General features: G+C 44.3%; 1 protein-coding gene across 1 annotated transcript in view; it reads left to right on the forward strand.

Moving 5' to 3' along the window:
• Positions 1-2,398: 2,398 nt before the first annotated feature.
• SLC9A2 (solute carrier family 9 member A2) overlaps positions 2,399-22,033 on the forward strand; it is a 33,059-nt gene continuing 13,424 nt past the window's right edge. The window contains exons 1-4 of the mRNA XM_084264894.1: positions 2,399-2,742; positions 8,341-8,804; positions 14,818-15,068; positions 21,501-21,718. Of these exons, the coding sequence (XP_084121020.1) occupies positions 2,460-2,742; positions 8,341-8,804; positions 14,818-15,068; positions 21,501-21,718 (1,216 nt within the window). The 5' untranslated portion in view covers positions 2,399-2,459. The remainder of the gene's footprint in view (positions 2,743-8,340; positions 8,805-14,817; positions 15,069-21,500; positions 21,719-22,033) is intronic.

Below are 22,033 nucleotides of genomic sequence, written 5' to 3' on the forward strand. Positions count from 1 at the left end.
CGAGGCTATTGTACAGTGGTCCAGTTCCCTGATCTACAGCCCATTTCTGCTGTGATTACTGAATGGGGTTATGAACCGCAGCACAGAGGAAGATTATGAGGTGATGTTAGAGAAAAAAGGGTTGATGGGACAGTGTATAAGTAACCATACTTGCAATAGCCTCAGTCAGCTTTCTCTTGGCAATGTGTTTTCATTGACATTATGGAAGATAACTCTCAGTCCAGTGCAATATCCTGAAAGCACGTGTCAGATAACTGGAGAGGGTTTGTAACGCTGCTCTTAGGACAGCAGGTATTGGCACTTTCATAACTGTTTTTATCAGAAGGCCTTTCTTCACTTGCAGGAAAGGTCATAACAGGAGACATGCAAGTGCAATGACAGATCATACAATTTTAGAGTGAATTGAATTTGTAATTTGCAGGCTGCTTTGCATGTGAGAGATACTGCTATCTCCTTTACCTGAGGGTTAGACTTTTCTTCATATGGGTGGTATTTTAACAGAGACCAGGAGATTCAGGAATGACAGAGCATTTCCCTTTTTGCTTTGTTTTGTTGGGATTTTTTTCCCCCTTATAAAAGAAATGTCCTTAGACCTGGCAATATTTATATGTTTTTCTCATTTCAGGGACTCTAACATAACCAATAAAAGGACTCATTAAGATATCACGTGCAGCTAGAGGGTTAGATGATGTACACACCTGTTTGGTATTCAAACATGTTCATTCTCCTAGCTGACTTGTAGATAAAATAAAGAAAAAAAGACTTCTATTAATGTCATGTTTTTAAATTTGTCTTAAAATCCAGATGCTTAGCACCCTGTTTTCAGTTTCTGGGGGTAAATGACAGCTAATTGATTCTGAACTTTAACTGTAACTCACTACAGGAACAACAGCCACTGGTTATTTTTTGCCATTTGAGGAAAAAAAGAAGAACTCTTACTACCTGCTTTTGTTTTATCTGAAGTCAGGAAAGACATGCTTCGCTATAAAGGCACGCAGGACAGTGTGCTATAAAGATTTTATGAGTTTGAGCTTTGGAATAGTGCCTTACTCACAAGTGGTGAAGTCATGAGCACATCGTGGCTGAGATTCTGTTCGTTCAGAAACACAGAAAGCCGTTGCTCAGCAGGATCTGATGGAATACTGGCAGTGCTGAAACTTGGGGCAAATTCCCAAGGCCTTCAGAAACAGATTTTGTCACAGGCATGTTCAGTATTAACATTGCACATGCACACACGCATAAATATATTATTAATTAGATACTTATATACACATATATACCAGTAAATATGTATGAACACTCAGGTATGTTTATTTAGTGTGCTCTTTTAACTCTATGAACTAACAGAATGTAAATCTGTTTACAGGAACAGGTTTGTGCCTGTCATGTTTGATAGGGGGCAACATATAGATAATAGACATTTCACAGACTATATATTATTTCATGTGTTATGCATATTAAACATATATACTATACTGCATGTATATGTATATATATACTATATTGCATGTCTAGGCATATATATGGACCCACGCACATATATGTATGCAGAGTGTGTTCTTTGAGTCCTCTAAATTAACAGAATTTAACTCCTAATTAGAGGCAACAGACTGTTGTCTTCCGTGGACTAGGCAGAAGCACCTTTCCTGTCTTTGGTAATGGCAACATAAACATGTACCTGCATACGTATACACACATAAGTATAGACACGCATACAATCACGTTATTGGAATATATAGGCAATTGCACACCCGTGTGTATATTTATACACATACAGACGTTTGGATACATTTCTGTACATACATACATAGTCTCTAGAGACATACATCTAAAAGTAGTTTATCTAGTCACCTACAGACTATATACGTATGTATATGTGTATATACAGGGGTGTACGTATCCACAGAGAGCGTGTTACCCCTCTCAACTAGTTTACAGATGCATATATGTGTGTGTGTGTGTGTGTGCATGTATACGAGTGCGTGCACATCTCCTTCCGAGCGATGCCAGGGATGCACTCGGGCTGTGCTTATAGCCTTGCGGCACCCCGGGCCGTCTCACAGCCCCTTGGCCGCCCCAACTCCCTCGCACGCCGGAGCTCCGCACGCCGCTGGCGGGCTGGCCCGCACCCAGCCCGAGCACCTGCCGGCGGCCGTAACCCGGCCCTCGCCCGGGCGCTCCCGCGGCGCCTGACAGCGGCCGCCCGGGCCCGGGGGCGGCGGGGGCGGTGGCCGGCCGCTGCGGGGCCAGCCCGCGGCTTTGCCCCGCGGGGGGCGGCTCTGAGGGCGGCCCGCAGGGAGCGGGGCGCCGCGGCCGGCCGGCGGCGCCGGGCCGGGACTCGCCCAGTCACCGGGGAGGAGGCGGAGCCGGCGGGGCCGCGGCGGCGGCAGGTGCCCGCAGCGGCGGGATGGTGGAGGGGCCGTAGGGCAGCGGCGCGTCGGGACGGGAACGGGAACGCCATGGGCATCCGCGTCAGCCCCCCGCACGTCGCCCTGCCTCTGCTGCCGGTGCTGGTGCTGGTGCCGGCGCTGGGGGTGCTGGCGGCCGGGGCGGCGGAGGCGCGGGCCACCTCGGAGAGCCAGCTGCCCGGCGCCTCGGCGATGGGCACCGGCACCCCGCCGAGCCCCAGCGGCACCGCCTTCGAGGAGACGCGGCTCCACGTCTTCACCCTGGACTACCCCCACGTGCAAATCCCCTTCGAGATCACCCTCTGGATCCTGCTGGCCTCCCTCGCCAAGATCGGTGAGCGGGGCCGTGGGGCGACCCTCCCTCCCCCTGCGCGACCCCGCCGGGGCCCGCCGTGGGCAGCCGGGCTGGGACGCTCCGTGTCCGGCGGCGGGGGACGCGGGAGCGGGGGGGCGGCCGGAGGCTGCGGCTCCGTTGCGGGGCGGGATGCCCGGGCAAATGATGGGGGTTTTCTCGGTGAGGAAAGGTGTGAAGGAGAAAAGAGATTCCTCCGGCCCCCCGCGGCGACGCGAAATCCCCGGGCTCCGATGGCTGCACAGCCCCGGGCTCGCTCGGCGTGCCGCTGGCTTTCCCCGGGTCGCCCGGCTGTCATTTGAGCGCCGTCTTCTTTCGCTTAAAATAACGCCGGGTATAACGACAGTTTCAGAGCAGAACAGCGGATCGATGGAAAGTAAATATTAATGAGGGCAGAGTAAGCCTCCTCGATGTATTTTCCCCACCATTCACTTAAGTCCCGAGAAAGATAGAAAAGACGGCGCTGAATGAGTAAGAAAGGCCACCTCTTCCCTCATGTGGAAAATATTTGTATTGCATAGTTTCACTGCGTTTTGTGCAGGTTATATATCGCGGTTTTAATTAGCTTTCCATATCCTAAACGGGAAAAAAAAAATAGAGCACAGCATAATAATCTGAAGACCGTCAGGTAAAGGTGTGCTAGAGGGCTATTTAAAAATCCGTAAATCTCTGCATATGATGAACTTTGTATCTTCTTAACTAGAAGACAGTGTGAGGAATAAAGGCGTGGGAACAGAAAGAAGGAAGGGGGAAAAAAAAGGTTTACTGATAGTCCACTGGTTTGATTCAGAAGTCTTGATTTCTCAGATTTCATTAAAAACTCTGATCGTACTCATTTTGAGGAAACATTTTGATAAGAACTTTTGACTTCTGCTCGGGACATTTAAATAGACTGTCCCGTTCTGGTTAGTGATCGGGTAATTAGGATTCTTCAAAGCCAAAAATGTGTACCTGGCGTTGCAGCTGGGAGCCTGCTCCTCTGTCCAAGCAGCTTTACGATGGCTTCATTGCTTCGGGCAGAAGTACTGCAATGCTGCCTCGGTTAAGGGTGCTCGTATCTCTGTGCATGATTCCTAACGCATTACACGTGCATACTTAGCCTTGAGTATGTATTTAGGTGTTTGCAGAACTGGGACAGAGTTCAGGTATGGTACCCTCTGCTATACAATGAACTGTGACAGCCAGAAATTAACGGAGTTTGGTAAAAGAACCCATCTCAGCCAGTTGAGTATTGTAAAACTCCTCTGGCCTCTGAGTTTAGGTACAGCAAGAGCTCTTGAATAAGCTGAGACTAGGGAAAAAAGTTACTGTTTTAATAAGAGATTACAGGGAAGCTATTTGAAAAACACAAGTCCTCACACAAAGATGTGTAATTTCGGTAGGACTGTACGTTCTCGCCATCATGATGCTTTCCTAGTGGACGGGCATCTAAAAAGTTTTTTAAAAAAATAATTAAAATGACCCTCTGCTTTGGCTTCCCAAGCTGGCTGCAGTCCAGCAAACAGGCAAAATGCACAGGGGAGGAAAAATGTGTGTAGTGTTTAAATCCCTTCAGTTACACCAAATGGAAGGCTGACTGGCTAATGTAGGGCACTACCTCCGCAGCTCGAAGCATGTGCGCGCTAAGCAATGAGGGCCGGACCCAGGAGAGGCCCTAGGTGTGGCGGTGCTCAGCTTCACCACACCTATCTGCAGGCGCCCAGGCTCTGGGACTGGAATTAGGAACATCCAGTTCTTGCTCCCGGAGCTTCATCTGTCCTTTCTTATCCAGCCAGTGCATCGGGTAAACCTTCTCAGGACAGGCTCCCATCACTCCTAAGTCACATTCCCACAGCAGCCGTTTTTCACTCGCCCCTTCTTTTATATTGAAGGTAGCCCGGCTGATGGGCAGCCACTGCGTGCCTCAGTTTAGAGGGATGGAGAGGAATTTTACAACCCACCTCACTGCCTGTAGCCCCTAGGGACAGTGTCTCTGTGGGAGAGGGGGTTCTCTGGTGCGTTCCCCTCTCCAACATTTCCTGCCAGGCAGTGCAGGCATCTTGCCCCTGTCGTGCTGAGCAGTGTGAAATGCACCTCTAGACTCACGCACTGCCCAGGAAACTTCGGTGCCTAATCTGGCATCTCAAATTCCTTTCTGGGGCTAGGCGCTGAATGCTCGTGTTTGGCACTGCCAAGTAGCAGACCTTTATGGACAGAGCCCGAAGGTGCTTTCAGTTAGAAGGAGCTCAGAAGGCGGGCTCGCATTTAATAACAGCTCTCTCAGAGTGTGAAGGGTCCCAAAGACAGCCACATCACATCACCTGCTTATCGCCCGACTGGAGCCTTTTTGAACAAATATGGGTTTTTTGCAGAAAATGCAGTTTCACTGGAGCTGAAATGTTCCAGCATTTGCTAATTTTTATAGGGGTTTCTCAGATCCTGGCTGTGACTGTGTCATTGTTGGCCAAGTTTAGAGGGAGCAAGAAAGATAACAAGAGAAAGAAAAAACCTGAAGCTGTCACCTTGAACTTGTTGACAAGATACCTTTTCACAAAGACATCAGAAACACCTGGCTTTTTATTCCAGCATAGAACATGGGTGCATTTTGAAATCTGAGAAACTGCCTTGAACAGCATAGTTGTGGTCTGGCTACCTCTACTTATGTGTTATCCTGTGTGGTAATACCACAGATGAGGTATGTTACTGAGGTGCTGATGGGCTCCACCAGTATATTAGGTGGGACCCAGTGCACCCAAAGTATGCTGCAGTCTCTGATCAGTGAGACTAGTCCACTTGCGACCCAGTTTTGCTCAATTCCTATGCTACTAAATCTACAAAATGCTAACCCATCCAGATTCACATTACTTCTATGCTGTATCACAAATGTACGATTAGAAGTCCTTTTTCTGGGAATTGAGCTGACATCCTTCCAACACTTGTGTCCTGAAAAAATGCTTAAGCTGTTCAGAGGGCCCTTGGAAAAGCCACGTATAATCAGAAGTACACATCTCAGTGGCATTTCCAGGATCAGAGTGCGCTGGGTTGCACCCAAGAAGTACGAAACCAAGACTCTAAGGACTTTTGGTTTGAAGAATACTGAACTTGCACTTTAGGCAAGTGTCCTAATGCCCAATGGCCTGAGAGTAAACATGTTCTCTGCTGTGGAAGCTGGGTCACTGCATAGTCTGGAGCCCAAGAACAGGGTGAGAGGAGGAGAAAGTAGTTGTGGTCCTTGCTTCTGACCACGTGGCTGTGGGTTTGTCAGAGCGAGGCACTTGTGCCTACCTCTGTGTGATGGATCCTAAATCCTATTTATCTGCCCTTAGTTGGGGAACCACAGCCTGTCCCTGATCACATGGATATAGGCAGTCTTTCAGGAGTTCTGATGCTGATAAAAAGCACATTTAACTTTGTGGCAGCCTTTCCTCACCTTTAAGGATGAGGAGGAATCCTAAAAGCTCTGAAAGAGTATGAGCTTTCCAAAGAGTGGCTTGGAAAGAAGGAAAGGAAAAGATTTTTACTTTTACAATCACAATGGACATTTCATTGTTATTGCATTATAACTGGTTGGGATGGGTTGGGTTTTTTTGTGTTTTCATTAAAATCTGAATTTACAAAAATTCACTCCTCTTAAATTTTTATTGAGAAAATGATTTAAAATACTTTTGAAGGGCTTAAAAACCTTCTACCAAAATCTCCTTATTCAGGGGAAACTTCAATCACTGTACTGGAAATTTTGGCATCCTGCCACAGTAGAGACTAAGATAAAACCATAAAATGTTTATGCGGAAGTGGCTGAAAGGTGAAGATCAAGTCTGCAACCACAAATTCTTGTATTTCCAGGGTCATTACCTGTTCTGCCAATATAGGATATTGCTGATTCTGGTTTTGCAGAATGAAAGTGAATTTGGCAGTCCTTCTAATGAGTCACATAATCTGTGTTTGCAAATATTAAAAAGCAGTGTGTGCTCATCCAGAAAGGAAAAAAAAAAATCAGCTTGACCTGCTTTAATAGCTACAGACTGTAAGTGAAAAAATCTGTAGATCAAACCAGCTTTCCCCTTGGTCCTTCTTAACCATTTGGTTTTGCTAATTGTAAGTTCAGGCTTTCTTTTACCTGGAAAAAAAAAAAAAAAACCAAACCAAAAACCTGTAATGAAGGAGAATTTTAAAAATTGGTGTTAACAAGATACAGAAGCCTGAAATTGGGAAACTTGATGCGAACTGTACCAACTTCGCAGCAGTTTAACTGTTTCGACTACAGGTATGATTTTTACTGAAATAGTTTTACTGAAATAGACGCCCGTTATTACCACACCCAGTGTTTCCATGCAACTCTCATTTAAAATAATTTAAATGCTTTTTAGTTAGGCAGGAATTGTGGGATCTTGTGGGTGTGGATAGCTTGCTGTATAATTATGTGGGCCAAATATAGATAAGGAGGAGCCTGGAAAAGATTGGCATCGCCAGGACCTGGAACGTGACCTTGGTGCGTAAGGTTGATCATTCCATTAGATTGGCCAGAGTACGTTCCTTTGAAACTTCTCCCATTCATTACAAAAATCATCCTTAAAACAGTCAACAGTCAAAAGAAATGGGAAGCTTTAGATCAAAACCGCATGGCTTGTAGGGTTTTAGTAGGCCGTGGAACATTCAACCATTAAGTCCTCATTCAGAACTTTTTTTTTAATTCATTTTTTCCAGTACTCTGCCCAGACTTCATAGAATCACAGAATTTTCTGGGTTGGAAGGGACCCCAAGGATCATAGAATTCCAACCCGCCTACTACAGGCAGGGCCACCAACCTCCAGGCCTGGATCTACACAAGGTTGCCCAGGTCCCCATCATACCTGGCCTTGAACACTTCCAGGGATGGGCCATCCACCACCTCTCTGGGCAGCCTTCTATGGGAGATTCCTGAAACTACCACGATTCATATAATGCAGAAGAGAGAGCATAATAATCTCAGGCTACGACTTGTCACTCCATAGAAAAAGTGTTCATTCTTGTGAAAATAATTTGGAGGCTCATTAAAATAAAAAAGAGTAATTGTGTGTGTAAATGAGTCTTTTTGGTCACTGGGGAAGAGACCATGGGGGACTGGGTGAAGGTCACAGGTGCTAGCTCCCCTCCCTAGCTTGAAGACTCTAAAAGATACCTAAAAATAAAATAAATGTACCCCTTAAACTCCTTTTTGAAGCTGTGCATGGAGGAAGGGGTGGTTAGTTTGGTGGAGGGGGTTCCTCTATTTAGATGTAATTTGCCCTAAAAAGGTGTTTGGATTGTGCTTCTGGAGGATTACACATTACCAAAACACCCCAGCTCTTTGACAAACTGAACTCTTGCACACAGTTGCTCCAGCCAGCCTGTTAACTGGAGCATCTTGCTATTAAATTGAATCTCCACCAAATTAGCTGAATTAACCACTCTGGGTGCCAAATCTGCCTCGACCTGTTGTTGTGGTTCAGTTCAGTCTTTGCAGTGAAAATGCAATTGCCCTCTGACTGATACTTGCTTGCTAAGATAATAGAATCCAAAATAGTCTTTTTGATTCTCTACAAATAACCATTTTACTTTCTTGTGTTTGACTTTCCTTTGAAGGCTTTCATCTCTATCACAAGTTACCCTCGATAGTACCTGAAAGCTGTCTCCTTATTCTGGTTGGATTGCTTCTTGGTGGGATTATTTTTGGAGCAGAGGAGAAGTCCCCACCTGTAATGAACAGTGATGTTTTTTTCTTGTATCTCTTACCACCCATTGTACTTGATGCTGGATATTTCATGCCAACACGTCTTTTCTTTGAGAACTTTGGTACCATATTCTGGTATGCCGTGGTGGGCACGCTCTGGAATGCCATCGGTATTGGAATTTCACTGTATGGAATATGCCAGATCAGTGCATTTGGCTTGACTGATATCACATTGCTGCAGAATTTGCTCTTTGGCAGCCTCATTTCAGCCGTGGATCCTGTGGCAGTCTTAGCTGTTTTTGAAAACATTCATGTCAATGAGCAGCTTTACATCCTGGTGTTTGGAGAGTCTTTGCTGAACGATGCTATAACTGTGGTAAGTTACTTGATAAAGGGTCAGTTGACAAATCCGATAAATGATTGTTTGCATGCCACTCTCTTGTATCTCTTTGTGTCTGGTTATTAGAGTTTGCTAAAAGATTGAAGTCAACAAGCACTAATGTGTTGATGTAATTCACTGAACTTGAGATTTAGAAGCTATGGTAGTCCTGCCACACCAGAGTAATGTGCAGTGGTAGCATATTTGCTCTAGGGATTTTACTACCCAATCTCTCTCATTACTGCATCTCTGAATTCTAGTACTTCTGTAATCTGAAACCGGAGGCTCTCATCACCTGCAGAAGTGCTGTCGGACAGGAGAGGGAAAAGCAGTGGTGTGAGGCGTCCCAGCACATTCACAGGGACAGTGGGAAAATCATTGAGGTCCCAGAGGCACAGGACCCAGGTGATGCTGGCCTTTTGCATGTGCCCATCCAGTTGGAACTGCCCTGAGACCACCAGTTTATTTCCCTCAGGCTATGGATGAGATAGGATAGCCATCTAGAGGCAGTAACTTCTAATCATTAACTAGATGAACTGGGTTTGTGGTGCTGACCTCAGGACGGCAATCTGCAAATTCCATTAACACCCCCAATGCCCCTTGTTGTACCTGATGACACCATGTCTGGAACACTACTCCCACTTATCCGTGCTTTACTTGAAATCCTTCCTGTACCAACCATTTCCTGGCATGCTTTCTGTTCTGTGAGCCACAGAGGTCCAGTTTTTCATATCACAGAATCACAAGGTTTGAAAAGACCTTTAAGATCAAGTACAACAGTTCCAGCCCTATGCTAAACCATATCCCTAAGTACCTGATCTACCCTTTTTTTAAACACATCCAGGGAAGGTGACTCAGCCCCCTCCCTGGGCAGCCTGTTCCAGGCCCCGACAGCTCTTTCAGTAAAAATTTTTTTCCTAAAATCTAATCTGACCCTGCCCTGGCACAGCTTTGTGCCATTTCCCCTTGTCCTGTCTCCTGTCACCTGGCTGAAGAGACCATCGCCCACCTCTCTACAACCTCCCTTCAGGTAGTTTTAGGTGGTGATAAGGTCTCCCCTCAGCCTCCACTTCTCCAGGCTAAACATCCCTAGCTCCCTCAGCTTCCCCTCATATGATTTGCCCTCCAGCCCCTTCCCCAGCCTGGTTGCCCTTCTCTGGACTCGCTCTAGGATCTCAATGTCCTTCTTACAGTGAGGAGCCCAGAACTGAACACAGTACTCGAGGTGCAGCCTCACCAATGCCGACTACAGGGGCACAGTCACCTCCCTAGACCTACTGGCCACACTATTTTTGATACAAACAGGAAGGATCAGAAAGATTCAAGAACTGGCTCCACACCTTGCCTGCCTCTGTCACTGGCTTCTTATTCTTGACCAATTATGTGTAGAATTTTCCTTTATTTTCCCTTTTTCTAGGACTTTGCCTCACCTGCTTAACACACAGGTATCTCATCATTTAATCTGAGCCTCAGTACTGATCGTTTCTTGTGTGTCCGTGGGAGTACTGTGAGTTTGTTGGAGTTTTTCTGCTTCATGCTTTATCTGATTCTGCTGCTATCCAGCCAGATGAATCACGTCCTCTCCTTCGGACTTGCCTTAAAGCCTAGCTTTTCTCACTAGCTTACAGCTGAAGTTGCCTGCCATTACTAGACTGGTACTTAAGCCAGTCCTGAAAATAAGTGGGTGTAAATACTGAGTTTCAGAAGGCTTAGCAACTCTGCCATGGCTGTGTCTGTCTCTATTCACTCTTAATGGCCACTCATGCAGTGGAAATCTTTTCGTACAAGTTTTTTTCTGGGGCAGAAAGGTCTGGGTTTATATTAATGTAAAGCTGATTTTTAAAAAAAAATATTTTTTTTTTTGGTGTATGTGTGCATTTTTCCAACCAAAATAACTTTTTCCAATCACAAAAATCAAATCATCTTTCCACTGGAGCAGCAGGTAATCCAGCAACATTTTCTAGGAAAATGCTGCATCCCAATGATGGAAGCATTCATGTGTGCCATTGCCAATGGAAAAATATTCCAAACCCACCATTTTTATAGACGCTGCCATGGCAATTTAACAGCCATGATGCCTGGCTTTCCTGTAAGCATCATCAGTGCCTTCTGGAGGCAGTCCTTTCTCACGACATGCCTGCCCAGATGCTGTAATACAGGGGCAGATGCTCTGAGGAGTCTGCAGCGCCGGCCCAGCATATGCAGTCCATACATGTATTCACAAGGGAGTGAAAGACATTTAGAGTATGTTCAGTCTCATTTCCCAGCTATCACTTAAAGGTAGCACTTGGCAGGAGATCAGGTGTTTTCCACATGCTAAGCATTGCTCTGCTGATGGTTCCTTCTTACGATTTTGCAGACCTGAAATCCAGTGATTGCACCTAAAACGCGACCCAGGCTGTCACACAGATCCCCCGTGGGGTGCCTTCCCCTGCCCACAGTGGTGCTGCCAGACCAGTCCTCGCTGGGGTTAAGCAGCTATCTGCTCTAAGCAGACAGTGTTTTGTAAACGCCATCTCTTCCTCTGCCCTTGCTGTTTTACCAGGAGAGCTGATAAACCAGCTAGCAGGCTAGCCCAGCCCCTTCCAGCTTTCGTCTGCGAGAGCCCTTGAGTCCTACCTACCCTGGCAGCTCCCTCCGGTGTAATACGGGGACGAAGCTGGAGGGGAGCTGAGGGCAGGCTGGCCGTCTGCAGAAGCCACTTAATTCCTGTGGCCACTGCAGCATCAAAAAACCTGGGGGAAGCTCAGATGGGCAGTGCAGAATGGTGTGGCTTTAGTAAACACGCTTTCTAAGTACTTTAAGCCCTTCTTCCTGCTGCCCCACTTGCACTGTCTGTCTGTTCCTCATAAAAGCTTTTATTAGGATAACATCATGCTTTCCCTTTTCAGAAAATGTGCTACCACACCTTTGTTTTAGGTATAAAGTGAGGTGTGCTTTCTTGGGAATCTCAGGTCTGCTCTGTTTCTCAGATGGTCTTTCATGTCTGATACTTTTTATGATATGCCTGTTCATTTGGATGACCCTTCACCCGCCCCCACTGCTGGAATTTTGGAGCTTGAATTTGGCTGAGGACAATGTTTGCCAGTTGGCCTCTTATTCAGAGTTGGTCCCTTACTGAGCGACTGGGACAGGGATAACTAGCAGAGTGGTATTGAATGACAAGATCACAGTTGAAGTTGTGTTAGCAGTTCAAATTCCAATTCTGGGCTTAAAATCACTAAGAAGGAGGCAGTGTCACTACAGCAATATTATTCCCATGGTGGAAAATATTACAGAAGTGCTCTGTATTCCACCTCTAAAAAATGTTATTTTGATTCCCTTAAAGTAATTTCAGAATTAAAACCTAACAACTGAAAACTGATGCAAATAAGCAATTAATGTCTAGGAAGAGCAGAGACACTCTGAAACAAGATTAAAAAGTGACTAAGATTTGTTGGTGATCCTTCAGTGAGTTCAGCTGAAGGATAGTGAGTAAATGCAAATCTTGAACTTGAAAAAATCCACAACGTTCTCATACCAAATGTTACAAAATATGACCAGAACTGATGGTGTTTAACTCACCTGAAAGCTTAAAGAGAGCCCTGTAAAACTCAACTGCTGTAAAGGGAAAGTGAACCTGATTTTGATCTCACTCACAGCAGTGTAAATAAAGAACAATAGGAGCGAGATTAAAATCATGTTCATGACATTCCATAGTCCAACCTGCTGCTTCTACAATGTCTCTCTGGTTTTGATCCGAGGTACAAAGGAAAACACTGCTTTCAACTAACTTGGGGCGAGATGTATGGGGATGTATGTATGTGGGAACAACAGGCTCCATTCTTGTTTGCAGGGTGAATGTGAGGATGAGATGATTTTAGGAAAGGTGTCAGGAAAGGCTGTTGCTTGAGTAGATCAGAATTTACAAGCAGCTCTGGGTGGCCTTTCTTCGGAGATGTGCCTTACCTAGTTACATTTTAAATTATAAAAAAGTCTTATTTACAACTCCAAGTAAAGAAAATAATAATCTGCCCTAATACGTACCAAGGTGGTATTCTGCCAGGTCAAATTCTGTAGGTGGTGTGAAGAATAACAAGTCTGGAGTAGTCACAAGTTTCAACTAGTGACTCGGGGAAACTCCTCTCCCTGCAAACACTGCAAATCAGCAGTATTTTTTTCCTTGGTCAGTGATTCATGGAGACTTCTGGGAGTCTGCTGACTGAGAGGTCCTTGTAAAGTGACTGACAAAAGCTCACCTGTTGTTAGTATAAGCTTAATTCTGGTATTCTCCATGCAAATCCGTAAGGCATGCAAATCAGCAAAGCAGGCTGAAAATCAGTGAAGCCTGTGACATTGCTTATATGCCCTGCAGAGGACACAGTAGCAAGGAGCAGGGCAGAGAAGCTGGGAATCTGCCTCAGAGCAACAAGATGGAAGGGGTTTGTCCAGGTGAAAAAAGGATGTTTCTCCCAGGTGGGCTCATCCTGAGGACACCATTCTTGCCAAATAAACAGCTCCTGCTCCTGCTCTTTCCCTGTTTGTTGCTTTGTAATGAAATTGGAAGTTACTGGTGACCATGCTAGGTTTGATTTAACTTTCTTTCTTCATGCTTGCTCTGGAATGGATTGTTTCTTTTCAGTTCTTTCCTTTCATTTAGCCCAAAAGACCCATAATAGGCCATGTCTTTGCATTAGTCTATAGCAAGAACTTTCCCCTCAGTCAAACCTATCAAATTTTGGCCAAGAAGAGCTGTGCAACTTTCTGTCATGTGAGAGGGAACAAGACTACGAACATGACAAATCCCTCCCAGTCACTATTCAAACACCTACATTGTTGGCACAGTACAAGTACTGATAAAACATTGTTCTCTCAAACAGCATTCTGATAGAGAAACCTGTTTGGTTTACTAAGAAGCCCAGAAAGAAAGTGGAGGTTTAACTCCTGCAAACTGTCCACGATGACTAGTCAGGTGTTTATTGTGACCAAGGTGGCTTAGCCTGTGAACTCACTTTCCATTTATGGTGTAGATCCTTCTTGTGATAGAAGTAGGTGCCTGTGACCATCGGTATGAGGGGACTATGTAGCCCTCATGGTATCACATGGCTGGAAGCACACATGCAGCAGCAGGCAAGGCTTAAATCTCCCAAGTAAGTCTGCAAATGGGGAGACCCTTTAGGGTTACTTTAACTGATTCTGTTGTGGTATGTTTTGTAGTAAGTAAAATACTGGATAGTAGACAAATGTGAAGTTTACGTTTTTCTGTTCCCTGTGTAAAACAAAAAGCCTCCCTGGCTAAAAAAATGTGATAATCTCATTGACTTATTGTTTTGGAGGATGGTTATAAACTCTTTGAAAGTTAAACTGAGGAAATACATGGTAATAGGTCTTTTGATGGGAATTAAATCAAAATCTCTAGAAATTATGTAAAATCTGAGACATCTTTAAATCACTGGGTTCTTAATGGTTAATATATCAGAGAAAGAATAATCCATGTTTCTTCTAGTCCTTAGGGTGGACATTGTCTGCCTCCTCTCCTTTCTCATCCCATGCCTGATGTATCTGTGGTCTATTTTAGCACTTCAGCTCCTGGAGATCAAACACATTTGAAAATAACTTGATTTTTCACAGATTACAAAATTGTTTTTTCATCTTTTTTTAAATTTTTTTTTTCTTTATTCTGGGAAACATATGAAATGACCATCTGTGGAAAAATTAGAAAATCTGCAAATAAATATGAAAAAAGACTAGATAGATCTCTTCTGGCCAGCCAAATGGCACAGGTTACAAAACCTGTCCCATTTGGGACCATGGGAATAGCAGTGTTTACCCTTCTTTGTAAATCTCCCTGAGATATATATATATATATATATGACAAGTAATGTGCCAGAGGTAAACAACAGCATATCTCAAAAGTAAGTTACAACTAGATAGAGAAATTCAAAGTTTGACACTGAAGCAGAGGATCATAATGACATGAAGGGAAACTACGAACACTTCAGAAACATAATGTGCTTTCTTTTTCTCATAGGTCCTGTACAATTTGTTCAAGTCTTTCTGCCAGATGAGCACAATTAAGGTTATTGACATATTCGCTGGGATTGCTAACTTCTTTATAGTGGGGATCGGTGGAGTATTGATTGGAATCCTTTTGGGATTTGTAGCAGCCTTTACCACCCGTTTCACCCATAAAATCCGAGTGATTGAGCCACTCTTTGTCTTCCTGTACAGTTACTTGTCATACATAACAGCTGAAATGTTTCATCTCTCGGGCATCATGGCGTAAGTACTCCAAACTTCAGTAATAATAGCACCCAAGTAAGAATGACAAAGGAAATTGCAGAGACAACCAGATTTGCAAACTTGGCCATATGGCATCATTCCACTGTGCATGGCAGTGATGCTGGCTTGAGGATTTCCGGCCTCTCCCCTCTTGCCTCCTTCCATCCCATTCTCTCGGCTTGCCACCACACCAGCTGTGTCACTAAAACTGTTCATGGTATCACACCATAAACCACTATATTGAAATAATCCCTTGTATTTTTGGTGGGGTTATTTTTAACCCAGGTCAGTTTGGTGACCTATGTCCTCATGTGACCCTATAACTAGTCATAAAGGCATGGCTGAAGGGTGGCCCACGGGGATGTGGGGACGGCAGTGGCTTGGGAGGGAGAGGGAGTGGTAGCTGGGAACTTCATGAACTGGCTTCACTTCCGATGCCAATGTATTGTGAAACTACATCTTATGCTTAGTCATGGGAGCAGCCAGTAGATACCATTCGGTAAAGACACATTAAGGCAAACTCCTGGTGGATTACAAGCACAGTAAGGATTGGGTGAGTGTAAAATTTGCAGAATCTAGTCCTATGGTGATACAGCCCTTCAGCTTGGTATCTTGATACATATGCCTGTGTGTTGCAATGCTCTCCGCATACATGTTATGTATAAAATAATATTGTTCTTCCCACTTTCAGCAGATAAAAATATTTTCACTTCTGGTTTTTCACTCCTGGGCTTCAGTAAAGAGAGAGCACAACCTCTCACTTGATGCTGTTTATACTATAACAACCTCAGATTTAGAAAGAGCCTTTATGACATTTGATATACTTAAAACAGTTTGCTCTGGTTCCAAGTAATATTTTTAAAGGCCAACCTTCTTTAATGACTTTGTATTGTTCTAGTGGCAAATGTGAGTCATTCCAGCATTAGGAGTGTAGCTTTTTATGAAAGCTCAGATATTACTTCTGAGTATCACTAATACTTGATAATACCTTGTCTGATGATTATCTTTTAGGAAAGTGAAGATAGGTTTGAAAGAACAGTCATGCCAGTATAAAGCTATCTGGGGCTGGGAAGCAATTTACATGGAAACTTACAGCTGATGATTTTGGAAGTATAAAAATAGAAATATGCCATGATGAGAGGGGCTAGTACTTTAATGTAAGTAAAGAGCTAAAGAGATTGCATGGGTTTCTTTCTCTGATATGAGCCTAAATAAAGTAACGTATGCATCCACTTTGACCGAGTTCATAAATGAGCCATCTCTTTCCCTAGGTTCTATTCATAGCATTTGTGTGGTTTCTAGTTTCCTCCACTTCTTAAGTCAAATGTCCTTGACATCCTATGATCAAATACTTAAAGGGCTTCTAAACCAAAACCATGTGGCTAAACTCTACATGGAAAAAATTGTAGCTGTATGCATGAAAATACTGATTTGGATGTGTGGCAGCCAGAATACAATGGAAAGGGCATGGCAGGTCTGCTGGTGGATTGGCAGACCCACCACACGCCAGTGCCTGCCACCAGCACACCAGTGCCTCCCACAGCGGCACCGATCACCTCTCCCTTCCCACGTGTAACAGTGGCCCCTCGGTGGGTGCAAAACAGTAAGGGAAGCTTGAAGTACTTTTTCCCCTCCAACAGCAAACCAGAAAATAAGTTACCTTTACAATATCCCATATTTATTTTGACTCTAAGCTGATTTTCTAACAGCTAAGGGAGCAGGATACATCGGTAAAGCTCCTGGGGAGCAGGAAGGGCTCTCTGGAGCTCTTTAGTGTCTCAGCTACCATGAGAGGTTAAGACGTGCCCCATGCCAGCAGTGCTGCTGGGGGCCCTACAGCACCTGTGATCTCCACATCACCTTGGAGCATGCCTTCCCCATCTTCTTCACACGTTGTGAGGCTTTGAGCTGCGGAGGGGGCTTTGCTCTGTCACACAGTGCAGCATGCACCGGTATTGAGTTTCCTGCCGTTTTCTGCAGCAGATGACTCATGGTAGGATTGCCGGGGTCTGACTTCAAGGTTGGCCCTCCTTTGAGCATGGGGTTGGACCAAATGACCTTGGAGTGCCCCATACATCCCGGATTGTTTATTCGTTGTATGCTTTTGTGGCCATTTATAGTTCGGCCTATGGGAAATTGTTGCCTGATCTCCCCCTCTTTCACCCACATCCACTTGAATCTATTGAACTGCTGACTCCCACTTCATAACCAGGGTCTTAAAGATGCTCAGTGAGACCTTGTGGTTATGTGCTGCACCATACTTGAGGCGGAGGACATGCAAATAAATGAGATACATACACAGAATGCCTCATTTCTGCGGAGGTAGGAATTCACTAGCAGAGGCATAGAGGGGAATGTAAGATGCTTGTCCCTTTTCTAATAAATCTGTTCTGGGGACAAAGGAGTTGTGAAACATCCATGTATAACCCCTGCACCAGGTTACCAGGCTGAAATAGCACAGAGACTGAACTGACTCTCTGTCAGCTGAAGTGAGAGTCCTCTCCAGAAGGAAAGAGCTTCTACTGTAATTAGAGCTGGGCTTGAATCAGGAGCGCGGCTGTAAAACATACAGATGTGCATCTGAACTTTATTTGCTTGGTGCTATTTCTAATTATAACGCTGCTTTTTCTGCTTACTAATTTCTCATAAAGGCTGTGAAGCAGCAGAACTGTTAATATATATTTTGGGTTTTTTGTGTGGTTTATTCTTTTTTGCAACAGTGAGCTAGCAGGCTGAAAGGAACAAACATTGAAACTACTGTAAATTTAGTAGGTCAAGGAAACTTGAGGATTGAACCCAGTGGCCTCATTTTCTGCAGTCATGACAGAAACTGTACTGTTTGTACAGGAGGACTTTTATTCTTCAGATGCACAGAAGATTACAGGTTAATTGAAATTAACTGGGCTTTTTTCCCTCTCCCCTTCTTGACCAAGGCAGCTATTGCAGATCACGGAAGTGGAAGCCAGAAGTAATGTGTGGATAGGAAGTGTAAAATAAAACACACTGAAGCTTTTGCTTAGGTTATTGTGACAGTAAAGATTTAGCCTGGGAAGAGCATATTATAATAATGAAATCTTACACATTTAAAGACATGAATTTTATATTAAATTCTGACACTAAATTGCAACAGCATTTTAAAGTCAAAGAGACTTCAACAGATTTTTTTTCTTCTAATGTAGATAAGCACTCTGAAGAGATAGCAGATTCATAAGTGAGCAGTGATTATTTGTGTAGTACTTACCTGAAGAGTAACAAATGATGTACAGCACTGTTTGTTGTACTGGTGAGCTGGCTTATCAATTAGTCAATGCTAATTGAGTGAATGCAAAATATGAATTAAAATAATATTATGAAATACTATGTGAATGAAAATAATATATGCAAGTGTTGTCCCTTTAAATTCTACTGGTTAAGCATGGTAGGTGTTTTAAGTTACAGCTTGCAAAGATCCTGATTAATCTGGTGACAGATTCTTATCAGACATCTATTTACAGTGTCTCCATTACCTCAGGATCCAAAAACAAACTGTGTCCAGAGCATGCTTCCCCCCTCCCCAAGATGCAGGACTTTCCTAAATGACTATAATCATAAAAACTATTTATTTTATGAGGGTAATAAATAGTACTGTGTGTTTTGTTCTTTGCTATGGACCTGGCAGCCCTGATGTTACGGGCTGTAAGCTGCACCTTTGAGGCTCTGAAAGGACCATGGGTCTGGAAGTGGCTGTTTAGCAGCCTGCCCGCTGCATTCCTGCTGCATTCCTGCTGCACTGCATTTGCTGCTCCTGCACTGTGTGTGCAGTCACCTGGGGGTAGCTGGGATGCTTGGGACTTGTGCTTGTACAGATAAGCTGTCTGTGCACACAGGAGAGCTGTCACGATGCAGGATGTAACCTGAGATATTTTTAGGCCCGTCAGTGCACCCTGTGGTGTGTGAAGTGCTGTTTTGTCACTGCATATGAGAGGCCTGGAGAGTGAAGCTGTTAAGTAGGTTTGAGACCCTTCTTCACATATACTTTTGAGGTTGCTTACCAGCACTATGTGTAAACTGAAGAACCTGGGCATGTTCAACAGCTTCCAGGCTGGGGTGTGTGCCTTGGCCAAGTCATGGCTCCATGCTGGGACAAAATCCATGCACGGCCCAGATAGCCCGCCACTTTCTTCCTGAGATATGCAGGCACTTATTTTTCTGGGATCTATGATAAATCCTCCCGTCTGGGCAGCTGCAAGATCAGAACAAGGTGGAGAGCTGTGAGGCGTATCAGCAGTCTGTATGGACAAAGATGCAGGACCTCGTTGTCCCAACCGCATGCTTAAGCTAGAAACCTTACGTAAACCACCAAGTGCTGCAGGGAGGAAAATTACATACTCATGAAATCTGCATCATTTTTTCTATGGTGGATCCCACATAGCCACAATGAGCTCTGCTTATCAGACAGCATGCTGCTCTTGGGCCACAGAGGATCCTTCTGTTCAAGACCATGGTGAAATGAGCTAACAATGAGAGAACTGACAATTATGTCATTGCTAAATGCAGATTGGAGGTCTGAGATAGTTTTAGTCAAGCATGCTTTCTTCTTAGTCTTTGGGTTTTCTTAGGGTTGGAGCTGTTTTTTGCATGGCAATGGCAATTTTATTTTGTGCTGACTAGATCTGCTTCACAAAATGCAGGAGGAAGGCCAGGTTAGGTGCTAGCAAGTCCTCTCCATCTGTATTTGTAAGCCACCACTAGCCCCACTGAAGAGCACCTGCCCCACATCAGACCCTCTTCCCTGGGTTTTATTCACCCTGATGTGCCTATGGCTGTGCGTTTTCGACAGAGGCCAGCGAAGTACACTGTGCCCTCTCCCAGTGTCCACGTGTCCTCCCAGATTCACCCCTCAGAAGCAAAGCTGCTGGTCACTTTGGGGATGCAGTTGTGTTGAAGTCAGTCATCTACAACTGTGTTTCAGATCTTGGCCATTGTCCTCCAAAGCCATCATGCTGGCTCGATGCAAGAGAAGGAAGCTTCTGGACAAAACAGACTTTAATTAAATAGAAGAAACATATTAAGTGTCTGCCAGTGACTACAGCCTCAGCTGCTGCTAGGGGACACCCTGTTTCAGTATGCTAAGAAAATTTTATATGCAAAGGTCCTTTTGAAGTTATGGCTGCTTCTGGGATTCTCCTGTATGCTTTCCAAATATTTTTAATCCCTTCTTTTAGAAGAAAGAACCTAGATATGTGTGTTCATAATGTCAGTGATCTTTTTCTGAACTCTCCTTCAGTCTGCCTTTCAATTTACATTCACATTCAGGGACATTTGAGTTGTTCAGAGATGGGGCTCTTTTCTAATGGGCAGGAAATGCTCAGCAGAAGATGCTCTACAGTTGCATCTCCATGAGATGTGGGAGAGTCTTCCTCAGCTTTTCCCCAACTGGTGCTGGCAAGCCAACTGTCCTCCATGAGAGAGAGCAGTGTGGAGATTTCAGTGCAAAAAGATATCCCTGATGTTGGCAAATAATTATAAAGTGAAAACCAAGTGGAATCAGGATAAATAACCACAGGACAAGTCCTCATGGGCTTTATTCAGAAAGACATATTGAATACACATCTCTCTGTTTAGGTTAAGTGTAGATGGCTTGACTGAGAACATCATGGGTGTGTAAAACACTTTTAACTGGGAAATTGGAGAAGACATTTTTTGGCCCTAGATAATAGAACCAGGAGTGGCAACTATTTCACAAAGTGTCTTTCCTTAGTTGCCCACACAGATAATTATTAGGCAATTCATACTGAGGCACCGTCTTGAGGTTGTCCTCCAGCCATCTCTGCTAACTATACTAAAACCTGTAAACATTGTAGCTGAGTGGTCTTCAGCCACCCTTGCCGTCCCTCTACCACTCCAAGCAGTAGCCTAGGGTGGTGAAAGATGACAAGTTGTCTGTAGCCTTGCTTCTTACTTTGCCTGGGGACAGGAGTTGGCTCCTTGCTGCCATTGAGGAGGGGAATGGTTTGGTGGGACAGCTGCTGAAGGACAGGGAGGGAAGACATACAGTTGCCATCCTGCAGTTGCTACTATTGATACTGTCCCTCAGTACCAATAGAAGCAGCAATCCCTGTTTTTCCAGGGCTGCCACTGTCTCTCCTCAGCTTTGCCTCTTTCAAAACACAGGGTTTGAGTGACCACTGCACAGGCAGTGTGCATTTAGTTTGTGACAAAACTCCCCATATACTGATGTTTCTCAGAAAACTCCCCACTGTAGACAAAAAGATCTCATGCCCAAAACTACAAAGTTTTTTTCCCAAGTCTACAAATTTGAGAATGGTTATGGAATAAGTTATGCTCTGCATTTTAAAGAGGACTGTGGAAAAATGAATAATATTCTATAGAAATAAGATGCTAAAAATACCCACCAAGCCAATGAAATACTGGATAATGTTTGCCTTTCAGGATTACAGCTTGTGCCATGACTATGAATAAATACGTGGAGGAAAATGTTTCCCAAAAATCCTATACAACAATAAAGTATTTCATGAAGATGCTGAGCAGTGTCAGTGAGACCTTAATCTTCATCTTCATGGGAGTGTCTACAGTTGGGAAGAACCATGAGTGGAACTGGGCCTTTGTTAGCTTCACCCTCCTTTTCTGTTTAATCTGGAGAGCGCTGGGTAAGTACGTCTCAGACTATGCACCAAGTAAAAAATGACAAAGCTTAGACAGAGCCCCATCAAATTATAGAATGGTTGTCTTCTTTGTAACGTGTCCTAGATCTCAGGGTCAGCTTCCACCTTTCCCCAAAATGGAACCCAAAAATCAGTTTGATCCTGATCCTGCCCATTTTAAACCACAGGCAGTCTGCTTGTTAATCAGAGTGCATGTACTTAAGTAAACATTTGTTAATAAATAAGCAATTTTTGCATAAAAGAAGTTCTGCAACACAAAGCCAGGTTGAGGGGTTTTTTTACTTTCTTTGTGTTGACCAG

Source organism: Gallinula chloropus, assembly GCF_964237585.1.
Source record: "Gallinula chloropus genome assembly, chromosome: 1".
Classification (NCBI taxonomy): Eukaryota; Metazoa; Chordata; class Aves; order Gruiformes; family Rallidae; genus Gallinula; species Gallinula chloropus.